The sequence below is a fragment of the Pleurodeles waltl genome, chromosome 11, assembly GCF_031143425.1.
Source record: "Pleurodeles waltl isolate 20211129_DDA chromosome 11, aPleWal1.hap1.20221129, whole genome shotgun sequence".
Lineage (NCBI taxonomy): Eukaryota > Metazoa > Chordata > Amphibia > Caudata > Salamandridae > Pleurodeles > Pleurodeles waltl.
Window position 1 is genome coordinate 15,875,780 of NC_090450.1, and position 20,850 is coordinate 15,896,629.

Sequence of the window (20,850 nt, forward strand, 5' to 3'; positions counted from 1 at the left end):
ATTAGAAGAGCAGGAGTACCAACGAGCCCTGGAGGAAGGAGACCTAGAGGACTCGGGTGATGGGCTGCGTGGACTGGAGTCGGCCAGTGGGCTGGACACTTCCCCTGAGTGGGATCTTTCGTCCCCGGGGGAGTATACTGAGGAGGCTGCTTCCTTTCATGCAGTGGTATGGAAGGCAGCTAGTTTTTTGGACCTGCCTTTGCCGGTGGTGGAGGCTAAACAAAACCTTTTAACAGAGGTGCTACATCCGGCCTCAGCTGCGGCGGAGCCTCTGTTGCCATTTAATGATGCTCTGCTGGATCCGGTGATAGAGGTGTGGAAGAGGCCGGCATCTTCCCCAGCAGTTCACAGAGCCGTGGCCAGGAGGTATCGGGCGGCTCCGACTGACCCTGGGTTTCTATCTAGGCACCCTACGCCGGAGAGCTTGGTGGTGCAGGCCTCCTGTTCAGACAAGTCAGCGCCTGGTTCTTTCCCGACGGTGCCTGGGGACAGAGGTTCAAAGAAGCTAGAGGCACAGTCGAAGAAATTTTTTTCGTCCTGCAGTCTGGCGTTAAAAGCCACCAATGCAACCTGTATCCTGGGGAGGTATATTCATGCTCTGATGGATGACATTTCCTCATCGTTTACAGAGCTTCCCCAGGGTCTTTTGGATCTTGTCTCAAATGCCCAGGCTGCTGCGACCCAGATTATCCAGACGGGACTGGATACCACCGACTCGGTAGCCAGAGCAATGGGCACAACTGTGGTGGCAAGGAGACAGGCCTGGCTCCGTAACTCGGGCTTTTCTGCAGATGTACAGTCCACATTGTTGGATCTCCCGTTTGATGGGGACAAACTGTTTGGAGCCAAGGCTGATTCGGCCTTGGAACGTTTTAAGGAAAGCAGGGCCACGGCTAAGTCGCTAGGGCTCCAAGCTCCTTCTTCCACGGCCTCTACCAGATTTTTCAGGAGGTTTCGTGGATTTGGGCGTGGCTCTTCCTCCTCTTCCTTTCGGGGAAGATATCAGCAACCTGCCTCTTCCCATCCCTATAGATCTTTCAGGGGGAGAGGTAGGGTCCGCACCAGAGGAGCCTCTCAGCAGCACTCTGCCTCTTCCTCATCCTCTGGCGGGGTGCAGCAGGGGAAGCAGCCTTAGGCTTCCACCATTTCCCACTCACTCCTCTCCTGTAGGGGGAAGATTACAGCATTTTCTCACCAAATGGAAGACTGTTACAACGGACACTTGGGTTCTCAGTATTGTGGGGAAAGGCTACACCCTTCCCTTTCGGGAGTTCCCGCCCCTCATCCCGCCCCGCCCTTCTTATTGTTCAGAAGAACACCTCCTGTTGCTAGAACAGGAGGTACAAGCCCTCCTTTCCAAGGGCGCGGTGGAGTTGGTCCCAGAGCAGGAAAGGGGTCGAGGATGTTACTCAAGGTATTTCCTGATTCCCAAGAAGGATGGTCGTTTGAGACCAATTCTGGACCTGAGGATCTTGAATTGGTTCCTCAAGCAGGAAAAGTTCAAGATGCTGACCCTAGCACAGGTGCTTTTGGAGTTGAACAAGGAAGACTGGATGGTGTCTGTCGACTTGCAGGATGCTTACTTTCATATCCCGATACTCAAGTCACACAGGAAGTATCTCTGGTTTGTGGTGGGATCGCAACACTATCAGTTTGCGGTCCTTCCGTTTGGTCTTACTTCAGCACCTCGAGTCTTCACGAAGGTGATGTCGGTGGTTGCGGCAGAACTCAGAAGGAAGGGGATAGCAGTATTCCCTTACTTGGACGACTGGTTGATCAAAGCCAAGTCCCCGGAGCTTGTGTCGCATCATCTGCAGTCAACAACCCAGTTGTTGTTCGACCTGGGTTTTTCGGTGAACGAGACCAAATCTCACCTAGAGCCCTCTCAGCGCCTCCTGTTCATAGGGGCAGTACTGGATACAACATTGGGTCGGGCCTTTCCTCCGCCTCAGCGGATTCAAGATATTCAGGATTTGGTTCCAATGTTTCGAAATGGAGCGGTAGTTCCAGTCCTCAAGGTCCTTCGTCTGCTCGGTCTGTTTGCCTCCTGCATTCTGTTGGTCACGCATGCTCGCTGGCACATGAGGGCTCTTCAGTGGTGCCTCCGAAGGCAGTGGTCTCAACACAAAGGGGATCTAGAGAGTACTGTCAAGATCTCCAGAGATGCTGCTGTGGATTTGAAGTGGTGGATTGCAAGCAACAATCTTTCACAAGGAAAGCCGTTCCAGCAGTCGCCACCAGTGGCCACAGTCATAACGGATGCTTCCACTCTAGGGTGGGGAGCTCATCTGGGGGATCTGGAGATCAAAGGTCTTTGGTCTCCAGAGGAACAGATGTTTCATATCAATCTGTTAGAGTTACGGGCTGTACGTCTGGCTCTCAAGGCCTTCCTCCCTTCCCTTCGTGGTCAGTCGGTACAGGTCCTAACGGACAATACTACCACGATGTGGTACATAAACAAGCAGGGAGGAGTGGGGTCGTACCTTCTCTGCAGAGAAGCTCTTCGACTATGGTCCTGGGCAAAGGACCATCAGATTTGCTTGATAGCAAACCATCTGGCCGGAGTCTTGAACGTGCGTGCGGACAGTCTCAGTCGCCAATTCTCGGCAGACCACGAGTGGCGTCTCCATCCAGATCAAGTCCGTTTTATCTTCCAGAGGTGGGGGTTTCCTCGGGTAGATCTGTTTGCCACTCGAGAGAACGCGCATTGTCCGTTATTCTGCAGCCTCCAGTATCCGATGCAGGGAGCGTTGGGGGACGCGTTTCAAATAACCTGGTGCGGCCAGTTGCTTTACGCGTTTCCTCCCATACCCTTGATTCCTCGAGTATTGAGGAAGATTCACCAGGACCGGGCTCTAGTCAGCCTAATAGCTCCGGATTGGCCAAGGAGGGTATGGTACTCCGACCTTCTCCAACTCTCAATGTGCCCTCCGCTCCGTCTCCCTTTCAGGGCAGACCTCCTCTCGCAGTCGCAGGGGCAGGTTCTACACCCCAACCTCCAGAGTCTGCACCTACATGCCTGGAGATTGAACGGGGCAACCTGAGTTCCTTCTCTCTCCCGCCTGAGGTAGTGGATGTTATATTAGCGGCCAGGCGACACTCCACTAAATCTATCTACGCTAATAGATGGTCTAAATTTGTTGCGTGGTGTGGAGAGAGGCAGATTGATCCTTTGCATGCTCATCTATCGGACGTTTTGTCTTTTGCTCTGTCTCTAGCGCAGAAAGGTTGTGCAGTGGCTACCATTAAGAGTTATTTATCGGCCTTGTCAGCCTTCATATGTCTTCCAGACCAACCATCTTTATTTAAATCCCCTATTGTTATCAGATTCCTGAAAGGTCTTCTAAATAAATATCCTCCAAAACCATTCGTTATGCCGCAATGGGATTTGTCCTTGGTCTTGACTTTCCTTATGGGGTCCCCTTTTGAACCTATGCATTCTTGCCCCTTAAGGTATTTTTGGTTTTAAAAACAGTCTTCCTGATAGCTATAACATCAGCAAGGAGAGTGAGTGAGTTGCAGGCCTTATCAGTAAAGCCCCCTTATACAACTTTTTATGGGGATAAGGTGGTGTTGAGGACCAAGGCTGCTTTCCTCCCGAAGGTTGTTTCACCCTTCCATTTGGCTCAGGCAATTACTTTGTCCACGTTCTATCCTCCGCCTCATCCTTCCAAAGAGGAAGAAAGACTGCACCGTCTGGACCCAAAGAGAGCGTTGAGCTTATTTATTGATAGAACAAAGGATTTCAGGCTGGAGGATCAGCTGTTTATTGGATACGTGGGCAAGAGGAGAGGAAAGGCAGTCCACAAGAGAACACTATCCAGGTGGGTTGTTCTTTGCATTAAAATCTGTTACTCTTTGGCAAAGAAGGATCCTCCTGAGGGCATTAGAGCTCATTCCACCAGAGCTAAGTCGGCCACTTCGGCCTTGGCCAGGGGTGTTCCTGTGGTTGACATCTGCAAGGCCGCAACTTGGTCGTCCCTTCACACTTTTGCAAAACATTACTGTTTGGATTCTGAGGTTAGAAGAGATGGCCATTTTGCACGGTCAGTGCTGCAGGATTTCTTGGTTTGACCATTTAGGCATCCACCGCCGGGCGTGGTACTGCTTTGGGACTCTATTCATTAGGTGAGGAATCCACAGGTAGTTGTATCCATCAGAAGAACGAGTTCGACTTTTCTGGTGGATACATTAGCTACCTGTGGATTCTTCACGGTCCCACCCGCCTCCCCGTTGCCTTTCTGGTCTTTCCAAGTAATCCTTGAGTGCGCTCCTCTTGGTCTTTGAGGGTGCAATAGATGTTGTATATAATATATTTATATATATGTATATATGTATATATCTTTGTGTATATACTTGATGTGTGTATATATTTTTAAAAAGAGTTATATATATATATATATATATATATATATATATATATAAAAGATTTACAGTTATTCATGCAATGTTGTGTATTTTTACAATATAATGGGATGTTGCCTTGCTCTTTCATTGCATTGCCTGGTTGTTCTCATGCACGTAAAAAATGATTGGTACTGACGTCCGCACGTCGTCGAGGACCTCTTATTGCCTGTATGACGTCAGACGGCGTCGCGTGGGCTAGAGTGACGTCCTCGTCGACGTGCAGAGACTAGTAAGAAGATTTCCGTTGAATGCTGGCGCCATGGGAGTATTCATTAGGTGAGGAATCCACAGGTAGCTAATGTATCCACCAGAAAAGTCGTTACCGAAGGTAAGTAACTCGTTCGTCTCTCTGATAAGCCTAAGGCTGCTCGACTACATTACCCCTTAAAAGAGCACCTTGGGATTGCTAGAGCAACCCCATGTCCACTGGTAAGGGAACCCCCTATCCTTTTTTGCATGATCTCCTTTTGATGCGTCGTATAAAGAGCCAGCTTCATATAGTTAAACCTCAAGTATTTAAATATGAGGAAAGCTTTGAACATGGCCTGCCTTTATGAAAATCTGGGAACATTAAGGTTCTCCATTGTATTTTTTTTTTATGGAATCAAATGATTGAATCCTTCAAAGTAATATGGGTGGAGCTTTTGGTTACATACATCAGCACGTCAGACCAGATTAAAAAAAAAAAAAAAAGTTAGTAGCCTATTCCCTCTCATTGAAAATGACACCAGCTTCAGTCCGCGGTGGCAGTGCTTTCATTTCTACCACATTGTGTGCTGGGACTCTCCACCTCCCTTGTGACACAAGATATGCTGGAAAGCTTATGATTTAAACCTTCTGGGTTACCAAAGCCACCTCCCTCACTGCCACCACCATTGATACTGCATCCTACCTCCTCCAGCTTCCCCAGAGGGTCACAGCACTCCTTTTATGAGGAGGGGACATATTGTATTCAGAGGAACTCTGTGGTGCCCTGTATGAACCTAAAACCAGGGACAACCTGTGGAATGATTGATGTTGATCCTCGGGTGATACAGACCCAGACCTCTACCCAATGAAACCCTCCCTATCTGATGACACTACCTCCTACCGTGAGATTATACAACAGGCAGCCAGTTTTCATAAAGTAGAAATATGTCACCCTGGAAGACTTATTGGCCGAAACTTTCCAAGTCACAGCATACTCTCCAGTTCCTCCGCCTGCTGAAAGGGATGCTCATGAAAGAGCCTGAAATCTTCCAGGAGTCTCTGTCAACCCTCAGGTTTGAACTAAGTACAAACCTTCACCTCATCTGTGTCCACGTTCGACAAGAGTCCTTCATGGTCCACAATATGCAGAAATGCTCCAGTCCCCAAGATACAGGGGACTCCATTTCCTGAGGTGAGTAAAATGATTGATGCAGCAAGCAAAAGTTTGGTAGCCCCAATAGCCACATGTTGCAATATGTTAGCCTTTTTTTTCTGGTACAACAGGATGCCTCTGGATGAGATGGGGGAACTCCTTCATCTTCTCCCTTGAGCAGTATAGATAGCACAGGCAAGATCTGGTTACTGAAGGCAAAATGATCTCAAATGTCACCATCCACTGCACCCTGGACTCTGCAGTCTGGGGCGTTAATACTAGCTTCCTAATGGGCCCTCACACCTGGCTTCACTTTTCTGGCTTGAAGCCAGAAGTACTGCAGCACCCTGCTGATCAGCGGTGAACACCGGTTTTGACTGTAGATAGACCAGATTCTTAAACTGAAAAAGGACCCTTATACAGCCAAGTTAAGTGCTCTTCAGGCAACCACTCATCAGTGGTTCCTTCGCAGATCTCCGTTCAGAGGAGGCAGCAAGACCACCTACCCAGACACTACATGCTCCTACCAGAGGCAGCGGCAATAATTCCACCAGAGGGCACAGAGTCACCAATACCAGAGGGCCAAAGGAGCCTTGGCCTACTCAAGTTCAGGAGCCAGATCATGCTCACCATTGTTACATTGCTGAGCTTGGCAGCCTGTCTCCCCACTATTCCAATATGGGCATTTCAAACTGCAAAATATTATATGAACATTTTAAGAGCGTAGACCATCGTATTCATCAAACGAAAGTGGTTGTGTTTGGTGTCTGCAAAAGAAACTTCTAAATGCCAAAAGCTGTAGTTCATCACCTTGATTTTTAAAACCAGGATGCACCTTTCTTCCACAATTGCTCATTGCAGCCTTGGCAGCTTACATGAAAAACCTTTTTCTAAATTCTTATTAACGATTCTCCGCAAGGGATTAAGAACGTTTATTTTACCTTAAGGTGATCTTGTACCTGGGATTGGGAGTTGAATCTGCCCACAGCTCCTTCTGAGCCCACTCTTAAGGCATCTGTTCAGCATATCTCCTCTGCATATTCCCCCCCCCCCCCCACCACCACCACCACAAAAACACACACACACGTCTGATATTCATGTAATACGTTCTCGATACACAACTGCTTTCAGAATCATTCCATTACAGCTGAAAGGGCTTTGTATTCCCTTAGCTTTATAAAGGGCACTAAAGCTTTATATTGGTAAAACTAAAGGTTTCTGGCCATATGACATCGGTTTCTCAAGTATACTATGCAAATAGATTTGGCTGCTTCTCATTTGATTGTTTGCTGTATTTTTCCTATGGTACAGCAATACTAACATGGTTTTACATTGTAGGATCACAGCTCTTTCTACCAAGGTTGGAAAGCTACTACACCTTTTTTATTACAAAATATTTCCCTTGAGTTATTTGTCAATACAGTACATACATGCACAAGGCACTTGTTCCTTGACACCAATTCCAGAGCAGGTACCCAGGTGGGGCAAGCCTCCCTTTTGTAATCTGTCTGGCTAGAACACTTTTTTTGCTGGCTGGAGTGTGGATTATTTACAATGTTGATAAGATGCAAATGTTTAGTTATTATAGTTATAGATGGTTTTCAGTCTCGCTCTGAATAATTCAAGAGTGTGCATCAAGGAAAGCAGTAGTTACTGTTAAGTAGCTAGTTTCATTCAATGGCACAGTGGAAAACAAAACTATACATAGGTACTGGGTCAAATTTTTAATAGCATGCTGGCATATTTAGCTTAAGCGTATAGGGTTTTATAGTAATAGCATTTCCTTTTGTATTTATACAGGTTAAAGATCCTCTGAATCCAAAGAAAACCATCTATACCAGTGTATACGATCTATACTCAGCTACTAACTGGGTGAAGGCCATGTAAGTCTCTTCTAATGCTGGAGTAAAAATTGTTCAAAGAATGTCCAAGGAGTTTTTATAGTGTTTGGATTGTGTGTAAATAGTATGTCAGTACATCAAGACAATATGAAATTGGTGGTGTGGCTATGGAGGAGTCAAATCACACTGTTAAGTTGCCATGTCTTAGCTATGGTAATAGTGCCTTTGTAAGGTTAATTAGAAGGAAATAATGTCAATTTCTTTAAGGTTTTTACTTTAACCTCCCTTGGTTACTTTAACTGTTGCTTTGTGCTTAGATTCATATATCGTGATGGGCATTGATGCTCCATAAACGTTTAGCATGTACAACGCCTTTGGTTTATGTTGAACAATAAGCAGGCATCCTTGTGACATGACTGAATTTTTGATTGTTAAACTACTGTTTTAACATTCAACCCACTTGCCATGATGCTGAGAAGTTAAATATACTGCACTACCATCCTCCCTTGGCTACTATTTGGATTTATAGCATTTTGCCTTTTCGTGCGTGTAGGAAGCTGGCTCTGGATACTATATCAAAATGAGGTATAGTGTGCAGAGAGCCCAGGTGTTGCCCAGAGGCTAAAGTAGATAATACTAATGCTCTTTTGTGGTAGTGTGGTTGAGCATTTAGGATTATCAGAAAGGGTAGTGCAAAGCATTTGTTGTACAGTCAATAAATGAGGCACACGCTCAATGACTAACTCCAGGCTAGTTATTTTTATATAGCAAGAACATATTTTGTTACTTTATTACTAGAACCAAAAGAACTTAGTTGCAGGTAACTACAGTTCGTAAGTAGGTATCAAGCACATGTATCTAATGTACTTGTTTAGTTTTAGCAGAAAGCAGTTTACAAGGAAGCATCAGTTTTCCATTTCAAAAGTTGACACTTGGTGCAGTTTTCCATAGGAGTCCATGGAGTTTGGGGGGAACGAGAGGATCCAGAAAACTTTGCATGACGCCAAGTAATATACCAACAAAACAATAATGGCACTTCACCATTGGAGGAAAACTCCTCCCAACCATTAGTCTCCATTATCAGGACTTCCCTGAAGATCCACCTCCACTCCCCAACCTCTAACAGATGCCCAACCCCCCCCCCCCCCCCCCCACACACACACACACACACACACACACACTTTTTCCCATTTTTTTTGGGGGGGGGCATGTCGTTCCTTTATTCATAGCTTTGTCTTCTCTCTGGCACCAGTTCAGGTCGAGCTGCCAGTCTATCAGTCCCGAGGCGAGGACGGATTCCTCCAGTCGAGCAAGTCTCTCCATGGTTGTGCATTCCAGCCTTGTGTCTTTCTTGGTAGCCCCAATTAGCGCCTCGGCCTGCCCCTTAAGACTTTTTTAAAGGCCTCTTATAGCATACACGCCGATGATACGGAGCCCTGATTTTCTTTAAATTAGAGGTCTGCTCCCTCTCATAGCCTGTCCCTGGTCTTCTTACCTGGCAGGCTTCAGGCATTGAGGCGGTTCCACTGTGAAAAATCCCTCACGCAACCAGTCAGTGTGACCCCCACTGGGGAATGGTCTGAGAACCCCCTTGTGTGGATGACGGCTTCCCAGAACTGGGAAGCGTGGACTCTCAATGTGAAAATGTAGTCCAGCCGGGACAACCTCCTGTGAGGAGCAGAGAAGTATTTTAAAAAATATTTTTGTAGGAAAGAGCCCCTTTTGGCATGGTTAACCCCCACTTTTTGCCTGATGCTGACTTGACAGTGTGTGCTGGGATCCTGCTAACAAGGCCCCAGCACCAGTGTGACCAGGGAAGATCTCGATTGCCCCTGCCCCTGCCCTGCAGGTCAGCTCTCGGTAGTGACAATTCCGTTGTTGTGGAGTCAACTCTAGCTTCTAGGGAGGTACGAACTCCCTGTGTTGCCTCCAGGTTGTCTTGAAGTGTGAGGTTCCTGTTTCAGCTGAGACCTGGCCCGGCTAGATCATGGTGGGTTCTGGAGGTGCTCTCGCTCCAGGGGCCACCTTCATGATTGCATATTTTTCCAGTTTAGTTTGACTATTTTCCTCTCCCTTCCCTCCCATCATGGCGGAAGTACAACACGACTGCTCAGTAGGATAGTGGTGGGGGGGGCGATAGGCGACACTAAGGTAATTGCTGCCACCAGCCCAGAGGTTGCAGTTGCATCTCCAGCGGCCTGTCTATTTTCCGACCATGCAGTGCTCTGCCCCTTGTGGGGGCGTGAGATCCCAGCTCCAGTCTGAGATTGTTTCTCCTATGGAGTTGAGTGAGCTTCGGTGTGCACTTGCATATAGGGAAGGTTCTTTGGTGCAGGTTTGACAAAGATTTCACATGCAGGTAATCCGGTTTCTGCATGCGCTTCTCTTTAGCCCCATGAGTCACCGCTCTTTCCTAATGCATAGCGTGCTTCAATCACTGGATTGAATGTGGGGGTCAGGTGGGCCCATACCGGTTTGCTGTATTGGCTTGATGATTATCTCTGGGCGATTGGATACTGTCGTGTGCAGTTTTGTTACGGCTGCTCACTCTTTTGCCGGTGGAGAGAGGGGCTTCCCAGTGGTTTATTGTACCCTGCAATGTGGCCCCTGTTGTCCTTTTCCTTTCCCGGTTGCTGCAGCAGGTGGTGAATAGTGGGGGCAGTTGCGAGCCGATCACAAGTCTTGAGCTGTGGCTGGAGTCCAACGTGAGCCTGTGGTGTTCCTCGCGCTTTAGGCCACAGCTGATTTCTCTGCCAAGCGCAGTCACCCAAGCACACAAAACAAACCAACAGATCAGCAATGAATCTTCCGGTCGGATGATGTGGTGGATTTTGAGGGGTTAAGGCCCCCGAGGGGAATCGGAGCTGTGTTAGGAGGGACACACCACTGTCTTTTTTTTTTTTTTTTTTTTTCTCATTGGTCAAATAACATGCCATCTTTGACAAGTGTACTGCCTGTGGAAGAAAAGGTCCAGTCAGACCCTCATGATCTCAAATTTAGGCGTTCTCTTCAGGGAAAGGAGATTTGCCTCCATGGTAGATGGGAGCAATCAAGGCAGTAGGTGCAGTCAGAAGGCCAGACATCCAGAGAGCAAAATGAGGGTCAGTTCTTCACAGGGGCGCTTCCTCTGAGGCCTCCAGACATACGACGTCCGAAAGAGCACAGCCCAAAAACTTACATGTCTACGTCAAGAGTATCTATTTTGAGATAAGGTACCATACCTACATGTCCATTGTTGAGGGCGGAGTTGACACCTAGACCTGGGAGGTCTACTTTTAAGGAGATGCAGACATAGTTTGATGTCAAGGACTGTTGATTTTTGAGACGTAGGAGAGGGTCAATTTTGGGAGTGTCAACTTCAAACCATCTGGAAAGTCTTCTTTGAGGAGGAGTCTGTCGACATTGAGACCATACAGACCACGGAAAAGGGCAAAAAAAATAATCAAGGCACAGATGTTTGCCTTCATCCCAGACTCTTGAGTACTCCAGGGTATATTCTGTCATTGCCTATAGTGCTACCAGACTTTCAGACTCCTGCTTGAATCTCCTCCACTCTTTCACTTGCAGCACCCCCTATACCAACGACCGGTACCTCTTATGTAACCTGTGGTAGCTCCTCCTCCAAAGCTTTTACCTTCTTCGTGACGATTGCATTCCAGATCACACCATTGTCCAGGCCACTCCGGCCATCACCACAGGTCCAGGTGTTTCTCATCTCTGCCATCCTCCACACGCTCACATCATCATACGTGCAGGGCACTGACTAGGTCAAGAAATCACTCGACCTATTATTCTTTCACTTCTTTGACACCCAGGCAGATGTTTGTGACCGACTCTCAATTGGTCTGGTTGTGGTGCTTGGAGAGGAACCACGACTCAAATACCCTCAAGCTCCTCACCACCCAACGTACAAGCCACATCACTGAAGATAGATTGGCTAAGTTCTTGGGACCCCGTAGGGAGCTGCACCTGGAGGCCGCCTCGTTCAGTCATCAGGTATGTCCTACTGTAAGAAGATATCCAAAACGTTAAACAGACTGGGCCCACTCCAGTCTTCCCTGACTTTCCTAGAGCTGGTACGACCCCCCTCCCGCTGATAGTTTTGAGTCCATTTGCCTCCTATTTGGGTAACCCAGCCCACCTGGGGCACCTTTTGGGCTCAGGCAGGGCCCCCGCTGGATCCTTGCGGGTGGGTAGGCACTCTGTGCCAATTGGACCCCATGGATCTGGTGTTGGATTTGGAGTGGTGCCACTTGTGAAACCCAACCCAGCACTGGGGATCCTGTGAATAGGACAGCTGCTTGCACAGGGGTACCCAAACTTCCTTTTAGTGTTCCCAGCATCTGTCGCATGTAAATCCTGGTGCATTCCCTACCACACCCCCAGACAGGGATTCCAAGGGGCTGGACAGTTGGTGGAAGATGTTTTCTTCCATAAGCCTGGCATTGTGGTCCGTTAACATTGCACGCCTTTTAGGCAGCTGCTCCCACGTTCTGTGGGACACGTTGCACAGGTGCTGCCGACAATCCCAGAGGAGACCCAGGCCATGCTCTTTCAGGCTGTTGCTGACTGGCGAAATGCAGGAAGTTCACTATCTGTTGTGGGGTTGACACAACTGACACTAGGCAGAGCAGTTTAAATGAAGGTGACCTTGAGGTGCCATGCCTAGTTGACTGGCTTTTTGAGGAATGTCCAGACATCTCTGATGGACATGCTGTTAGGTAGCTCCCATCTCTTTGGAGAAGAGGCAGATTTGGCACTGCAGCGCTTTAAGGACAGTTGGGCTACAGATGGGTCCCTGGGCCTTTTTATGGCCTCATGTCACCCACAATCCATCATTTGCTCCATTTGTGGCTACGAAAGGGTATTCCAGCCACCATGCTGCGCACACTCTGAAGCCTCTGCATGGCCAAGGGCATGGTTCCCACAGACCTCATGGGTCAGGCAGCCAGCGGTCTTGCCAGTCCACTATTCCCCCCCCCCCCCCCCCCCCCCCCCCTACCCATCACTTGCAGCCACAGCCTGCCAAACCCTCCTGATCTGCCATCATTCCTTCGTGGGAACCCAATTGGCGGCAGGATTCACTATTGCCTGCCCCACTTTGAGTCCATCACATTGGATAGGTGTGTTTTGCAGAGCATCGGAAGAGGGTACTCCCGCCCCTTCATGGCCACCTCCTCCCCGTGCCACCATCTTACGTCAGGCTGACGAGGGAGCATCTGTCCCTTCTTCACCAGGAAGTCTTCGAAGTGTGCCATAGATGAGGTGCTGACGGCAGAAGTGTGTTGTGGTTACTATACTTCCTACTTTCTCATACTCAAAAAGGATGGAGGCCTTTGTCCTGTCCTAGACCTACGGCCCCTCGGCTATTTACCAAGAAGTTCAAAATGCTCATGTTGGTTCAGGTCTTGTCTGCCTTGGACACAGAAGACTGGATGGTAGCATTGGATTTGCAGGATGCTTACTTCTGTATTCCTGTCCTGCCTGCCCACATTGATGGTTAATGAACCTTGATTGGGTCAGCGACAGACCCCTTTCCCTTCCCCAGCCTGATTTGACAGTAGTGAGTTGCTTCATTCCCAGGGTGGGGCAGCCATCTGGGAGAGGTGGTGCTCAGAGTGATTCAACTGGCTTTGAAAGTCTTTCTACCTTCCAAGAGCAGGCTAGTGGAAGTGTTTACGGACAACACTAACAATGCAGCTTGGCACTGCAACAAACAGGCAGTGTGGGGACATGGACCTATTTTCAAGAGGCTCAGCGTTTCTGGACATGGCTGGTGGTTCAACACATGGCAGGCTTTCTGAATGCCAGGGCAGACAAACGCAGCCTAAGATGCCTAGCAGATGACGTATAGTGTCTCCATCCATAGGTGGTGCAAGGTATCCCTCAGCAGTGGGAAGAGATTTGACCTTCCTCCCAGAGTCTGATGTCCTCTTGGCCAGGCAGCCCTCTACTAAGATGCTAAATGCCTGCCATTGGAAAATTTGTAGCATGGTGGGCAGAACCGGTTGATCCCCTTTCACAGGTTCTCCTTTTCATACTTTCTCTTTCCCATCAAGGCTCAGCTCTGGGCATTCTCAAGAGCTACCTTTTTGCTATATCTTTTCTGCGGTTACCTGACCAGCTACCCCTCTTAAAGTCCCCTACTGAAAATGAGTTTCTAAGGGTCTTGTACGTCTTTCCCACTTCCCCGTCACCATTTATCATACATCAGTGGGACGTTAATGTTGTGCTAACATTCTCGATGTGTACCGCTTTTGAGCCTCTTCATATTTGACCCCTGATGCCCCCATAACCAAGACAGCCTTCCTTTATGATGATTACATCTGCCTGGAGAGTGAGTGAGCTCCTGGCCTAGTCATCCAAGCCTCCTTACCTCACCATATATCCTGGTGAACTGGTGCTGCACACAAAAGCCTCCATTTTTCCTAAAAGTGGTCACTCCATGTTGGCTACTTTATTATGCTCCTTCACATCCCTATAAAGAAGGGGAGCAATTCTGTCTGGGCCCAGATGGAACTTTGTCATTCTCAGTTGATCAAACAAGAGTTCCGGGTGGGCGACCAACCCTACACATTTTCCAAAAAGCAACCCCTGAAGGCATGCAAGCTCATTCCACCAGAGCTAAGGCTCTTACCACTGCATTAGTACATGACATTCTGGCCCTGGACATCTGCCTGGCAGCAAGGTGGGCATCTTTGCACAGGTTCACAACACACTGTTGCCTGGACGGCCAGGTCCATAGGGATGGGCACTTCACCTGTTTGGTCCTGTAGGACTTCTGTGTTTGTAATTGTTCAACAAACCTATCTCCAAGGATGTTATTGCTTGGGTTTCTATTGTAAGGTAAGGAATCTGCAGCTAGAAGTCACTATCAAATGAACAAGTTAATTACCTTCGATAATGCCTTGTCTGGTAGAGACTATCTAGCCGCAGATACCTTACCCACCCACCACTCAAACTCTTCGAACAGATTTCTAGGGACAGGGCTGTAGTTTTCCACACCAGTGGCCTGTGCTCAGTGGCTCCATGCATCTGAGTTGGAAAATCCTGAAGTATTGTCAGCATACCTGGGTGGTGTCTATATAGGTGCTGCAGATGTCACCTCTGGTGCAAACGACTCGCACAGTGCCAAACAGCGCTACCCACTGGTGTGCAGGGATACTGCTCATGAAAAAATCTTCTGGATCCAGTCTGACGCCTGGGGCGATTCTCAGAAAAGAGATCTGCAGCTGGATAGTCTCTACCAGGATAAGGCATTGCTGAAGGTAATTAACTTGTTCCTCTAGTCACCCTTACATCGGCCCAGAGGGACAGCATATTGCAGGCACTCTGTTCACCCTCCCTACACCTCCTACCCAGACAAGTTGGTATTCTGGACAAGTGCCTCCTCCCTCCTAAAGTTTGATTCCTATCTGTGTAGGCCAAAACATCACACTGGCTACCTTCTTTGCTCCACGAGACTTCCTCTGCACCCAAAAAGAGGGTTGTCATTCTACCTTGATCGTGCAAGTGTTCCAGGTAGACGATCAACTCCATAAAACAGCCCATCTCCGAATGGATAGTTCTCTACATAAAGATCTGCTATACATTGGCCAGGAAGCAATCTCTTGAGGGATTGTATGCTCATTCCACCAGAACAAAGCCTGCGACCACTGCTTTTGTTCATGGAGCCCCTGTCCTGGACCTCTGTCGGGTAGAAATTTGGACTTCTCTTTACACATACTAAGCACTGCAGCCTGGACAGTCAGGTCTGTTGTGATAGGCACTTTGCCTATTTGGTCCTGCAGGACTTCTGGTTTAAATCTGCTTCACAGACCTACCTCTGGGGAGGCAGTGCTTGTGTATGTATTCTAAGGTAAGAAATCTGGAGCTAGAAGTCAGAGGAACAAATTAGTTACCTTCACTAATGCCTTAGCTTGTAGAGACTATACCTAGCTGCAGATAGTCCTGACTGCCCCTCCCATTATCCCTGTTCTGCGAATTGATTATGGCGTCAGGGTCACACTTCTAAGAACCTTAGCACTTTACGCCAGTTGTCAGTCTTCATTGTGGCACCACGCTTCTGGCATGGAAAGTTGCAACTGGAGCGGATATCTGCATGCCAGGGTGGCACCTATATAGGTACTGCACATCATTTGCAGCATGGCCGATGCAGAGCTTATTGATGCCATGTCCTGGCATGCAGGGGTACTGCTTGAAAATTTCCAGATGTAGTTGGATGCCTTGTGTAAGGAAATGCCTCCTTGGCATGGTTACCCCCTGGCTTTTTGCCTTTGCTGATGCTATGTTTTGATTTGAAAATGTGCTGAGGCCTGCTAACCAGGCCCCAGCACCAGTGTTCTTTCCCTAACCTGTAATTTTGTTTCCACAATTGGCACACCCTGGCATCCAGGTAAGTCCCTTGTAACTGGTACCCATGGTACCAAGGGCCCTGATGCCAGGGAAGGTCTCTAAGGGCTGCAGCATATCTTATGCCACCCTGGGGACCCCTCACTCAGCACAGACACTGCTTGCCAGCTTGTGTGTGCTGGTGAGGACAAAACGAGTAAGTCGACATGGCACTCACCTCAGGGTGCCATGCCAACCTCACACTGCCTATGCAGTATAGATAAGTCACCCCTTTAGCAGGCCTTACAGCCCTAAGGCAGGGTGCAATATACCATAGATGGGGGCACCAGTGCATGAGCACTGTGCCCCTACAGTGTCTAAGCAAAACCTTAGACATTGTAAGTGCAGGGTAGCCATAGGAGTATATGGTCTGGGAGTCTGTCAAACACGAACTCCACAGCACCATAATGGCTACACTGAAAACTGGGAAGTTTGGTATCAAACTTCTCAGCACAATAAATGCCCACTGATGCCAGTGTACATTTTATTGTAAAATACACCCCAGAGGGCACCTTAGAGGTGCCCCTGAAACCTTAACCAACTACCCGTGTAGGCGGACTGGTTTTAGCAGCCTGCCACACTCGAGACATGTTGCTGGCCACATGGGGAGAGTGCCTTTGTCACTCTGTGGCTAGTAACAAAGCCTGCACTGGGTGGAGATGCTTATCACCTCCCCCTTGCAGGGGCTGTAACACCTGGCGGTGAGCCTCAAAGGCTCGCCCCCTTTGTTACAGCACCACAGGGCATTCCAGCTAGTGGAGTTGCCCGCCCCCTCCGGCCACGGCCCCACTTTTGGCGGCAAGGCCGGAGGAGATGATGAGAAAAACAAGGAGGAGTCACTGGCCAGTCAGGACAGCCCCTAAGGCAACCTGAGCTGAAGTGACTCTGACTTTTAGGAATCCTCCATCTTGCAGATGGAGGATCCCCCCAATAGGAATAGGAATGTGACCCCCTCCCCTTGGGAGGAGGCACAAAGAGAGGGTGTAGCCACCCTCAGGGCTAGTAGCCATTGGCTACTGCCCTCCCTGACCTAAACACACCCCTAAATTCTGTATTTAGGGGCTCCCCTGAACCTAGGAACTCAGATTCCTGCAACCTAAGAGCATTGCTGAGCTGAAAAACCCTGCAGAGAAGACGGAGACACCAACTGCTTTGGCCCCAGCTCTACCGGCCTGTCTCTCCCCTTTGGAAGAAAACTGCTACAGCTACGCTTTCCCCAGGGCCAGCGACCTCTGAAGCCTCCGAGGACTGCCCTGCTCTAGAAGGACCAAGAAACTCCAGAGAACAGCGGCCCTGTTCACCAAAGACTGCAACTTTGTTTCCAAAGAAGCACCTTCAAGACAACAGCATTTCCTGCCAGAAACGTGAGACTTGCAACTCTGCACCTGACGCCCTCGGCTCGACTTGTGGAGAAACAACACTTCAGGGAGGACTCCCCGGCGACTCCGAGACTGTGAGTAACCAAAGTTGTCCCCCCCTGATCCCCCCACAGCGACGCCTGCAGAGGGAATCCCGAGGCTCCCCCTGACCGCAACTGCCGGACTCTCAGATCCCGATGCCTGGAAAAGACCCTGCACCCGCAGCCCCCAGGACCTGAAGGATCGGAACTCCAGTGCAGGAGTGACCCCCAGGAGGCCCTCTCCCTTGCCCAGGTGGTGGCTACCCCGAGGAGCCCCCTCTTGCCTGCCTGCATCGCTGAAGAGACCCCTTGGTCTCCCATTGATTCCAATTGAAAACCCAACGTGTGTTTGCACACTGCACCCGGCCGCCCCCGTGCTGCTGAGGGTGTAATTTCTGTGCTAACTTGTGTGTCCACAGACTGGAACCGGGGCACCCCCTTCTCCACTGAAGCCTATGTGTTTTGGGCACCACTTCGAACTCTGCACCTGACCGGCCCTGAGCTGCCGGTGTGGTAACTTTGGGGTTGCTCTGAACCCCCAACGGTGGGCTACCTTGGACCCAAACTTGAACCCCGTAGGTGGTTTACTTATCTGCAAGACCTAACAATTACTTACCTCCATTTGGAACTGTGAAAATTGCACTGTCTAGTTTTAAAATAGCGATATGTGTTTTATTTGAAAAGTATATATGCTATTGTGATTATTCAAAGTTCCTAAAGTACTTACCTGCAATACCTTTCATGCAAAGTATTACATGTAGAATTTGAACCTGTGGTTCTTAAAATAAACTAAGAAAATATATTTTTCTATATACAAAAACCTATTGGCCTGGAATTGTCTCTGAGTGTGTGTGTTCCTCATTTATTGCTTGTGTGTGTACAACAAATGCTTAACACTACTCCTTTGATAAGCCTACTGTTCGACCACACTACCACAAAATAGAGCATTAGTATTATCTCTTTGTGCCACTATCTTACCTTTAAGGGGAACCCTTGGACTCTGTGCATACTATTCCTTACTTTGAAATCGTGCATACAGAGCCAACTTCCTACACCTGGGGAATATTCTAATGTAAGGAATCTGTGTCTAGATAGTCTCTTCCACATACGGCATGACTGTAGGTAGGTAAGTTGTTTGACAAAACCAGTATGATGCACTACCTGAAGGAGGGCAGTAAAAGATAAAGTACACTCTAGAGGCGGACTATTTCACTCTAGGCAGTAGCAAGATGTCTGACCCTGAACACCATGAACTTCAGGGGCACACTTAATCAGCAAGCAGCTTTCCTCAGTTTGTTTTGAGGAAGAAACACAAATGGGTCCTAGATGAGACAACTGTGCAATATAGCTCCACTCAGTGGGGACCATGTCACTAGATCTGTTAGCAACAGCTTGAAACAAAAATTCAGACTTAGCATTTTAGGGGATTAGTGAGGAATGCCATTTGATGCTGGCAGTTGAGATTTCAGTGTTCAACAGCACCCTCTGGATCAGTGGAATTGGTGAAAGTTACTCAACTCTGATGATTCTTATAGCTCCAGGTTGGCAGAGGCAGTGGTGATAGTTGGACCTGCTTCATTTGCAGGACTACTCTAATTATGCTGCAGGAGAGGGACAAATTATGCAGCAGGGTTGAGTAAATTAGGCGGCAAGTTATGCAGCCTGATGTGGCAAATTTTGTAATATTATTGCTTCATTCTTTAATAATTTTTAAACTTGGTAAGACTGTCTGGGTATTGTCTGCACCTCAGTAGTAACTTTTGAATGTAATGTTCCTCAGAGGTTTGACTTAAGTGTCTTACTAAATTAGAGTACAGTGGTGTGATCCTGGAGGATGCAAGTATGGCGTTTCATACTCCAAGCAGTTGTGTGGAGAGCCACAGGAGATGGTGAGCTGGTTGGCCAAATAGATGTGGTACCAGTTAATTATTGCTTTGTAGATTTAACTTGTTTTGAAAGTTTTGTGGGGTACTGTAGTTAGTTATTTAACTTTGTCTTCAATAAGAACTTCCCCCAGATTCATACCTGACCTTTCTTATAGCAGGTGCTCGGCTGCATTATTTCTCTTCAAATAAGAACTTCAATTTAAATTTCTGTCCATGGTGTTGTGTGACCAAAAAGAGCCCAGATTAATGTAGAAGTGTTTTTAAGAGACTTGAACTTTTTTGAGGTTTGGCCGAGTAAGGCTTCTTTTAAAACTTTTGGAATTCTGGGATAATTTTGAAGAAAACGTGGACTTTTTATGGTGGCGTGGAACCCTAAGATTGGTTACCTGGGGAGAGTTGTTGGTTGGAGAACCAGTCGTATATGTAAGTATCCTTCCTTTTTCAGAAGCAATTTTGTCCAATTCATGGAGTTCACTGCTCTGTTTTTGCTAGGTTTAAGGTTTTATGTTCTCCTTTGCTTTTGTGTTGCGTGTATAGATGGTATTGCTGCAGTTCCATTGTTAATAAGATTAGATATTGTTTTGACATTCATATCCACCATTCTTTTTTTTTTTTTTTTTTGTTCTTATCTCTCAACAGCGCTACACCGCTCACAATGGACAATGCTGCATATCCTTTTCTTGCTTACTCAGGAATCCCAGCAGTTTCCTTCAGCTTTCAAAAGGTAGTCCTTTGGTGTTGATGTATTTTCAAAGTGTTTTACCTGCTCAGAAGTTACTTTGGTGATTTTGTCTGCACTGTGCTAAATGATATGGTTCACTTTTCACATCAACCAGTTCAGTAGTCTTGCAAACACCCCGTTATCCATTTGTTTCTAAAGCGGAACATAAGTGCTACAACAAACACATGTATTTGGTGCCTACAACTGTAGGGTATGATTTGCACTGTTCAGAATTCCTTCCCTTTCGACGTGTAGTTAAATGACACATGAAATCTGACACTTTGAAAAAGTAAGAGAAAAGCCTTTGGTGAGGTAGGTAAAGCTGGTGATAGCTGTTAATTGATGCCTAAGGGAGATTTGGTTGCCAGCCGTGAGATGATTCCTCTCCCCCCCCCCCAAACTAACATCAGAAGGTCAAGAAAAATTAGGGTTTTAGGGAAATTGGTGAATGTGATGCTCATATGAAGCCAGAGACCTGCTAGAGAGCAGTTTCATCAGCACTATATAGAACCCTAGCTGGAGTGGTTGATTAGGTTCTCTGTGTATAAGGAGAAGTAATTGTAGGAAAGTGCCTCTTTTGAAGCACCTACACCCCCTCCCTTTTTGCCTGGTATTGATGCTAACTTGACTGTGTTGGGATCCTGCTAACTAAGCCCCAGTGTTCTTTCCTTAAAGTATAACAATGTTTCGACAATTGGCCATTCCTGGCACACAGCTAAGTCTCTTGTAAAAGGTACCAAGGGCTCTGTGGCCAGGGAGCGTCCCTAAGGGTTGCAGCATTTATTGTGCCACCCCTCACCAACCACATGCACACTGCCATAGCAGACTGTTGGTGGGGAGAAAAAAGTGAAGTCAACACCTCA

General features: G+C 47.8%; 1 protein-coding gene across 1 annotated transcript in view; it reads left to right on the top strand.

Moving 5' to 3' along the window:
• TFRC (transferrin receptor) overlaps nt 1-20,850 on the top strand; it is a 148,854-nt gene that overhangs the window by 87,746 nt on the left and 40,258 nt on the right. Inside the window, exons 15-16 of the mRNA XM_069212819.1 lie at nt 7,550-7,632; nt 19,906-19,990. Coding sequence (XP_069068920.1) covers nt 7,550-7,632; nt 19,906-19,990 — 168 coding nt within the window. The remainder of the gene's footprint in view (nt 1-7,549; nt 7,633-19,905; nt 19,991-20,850) is intronic.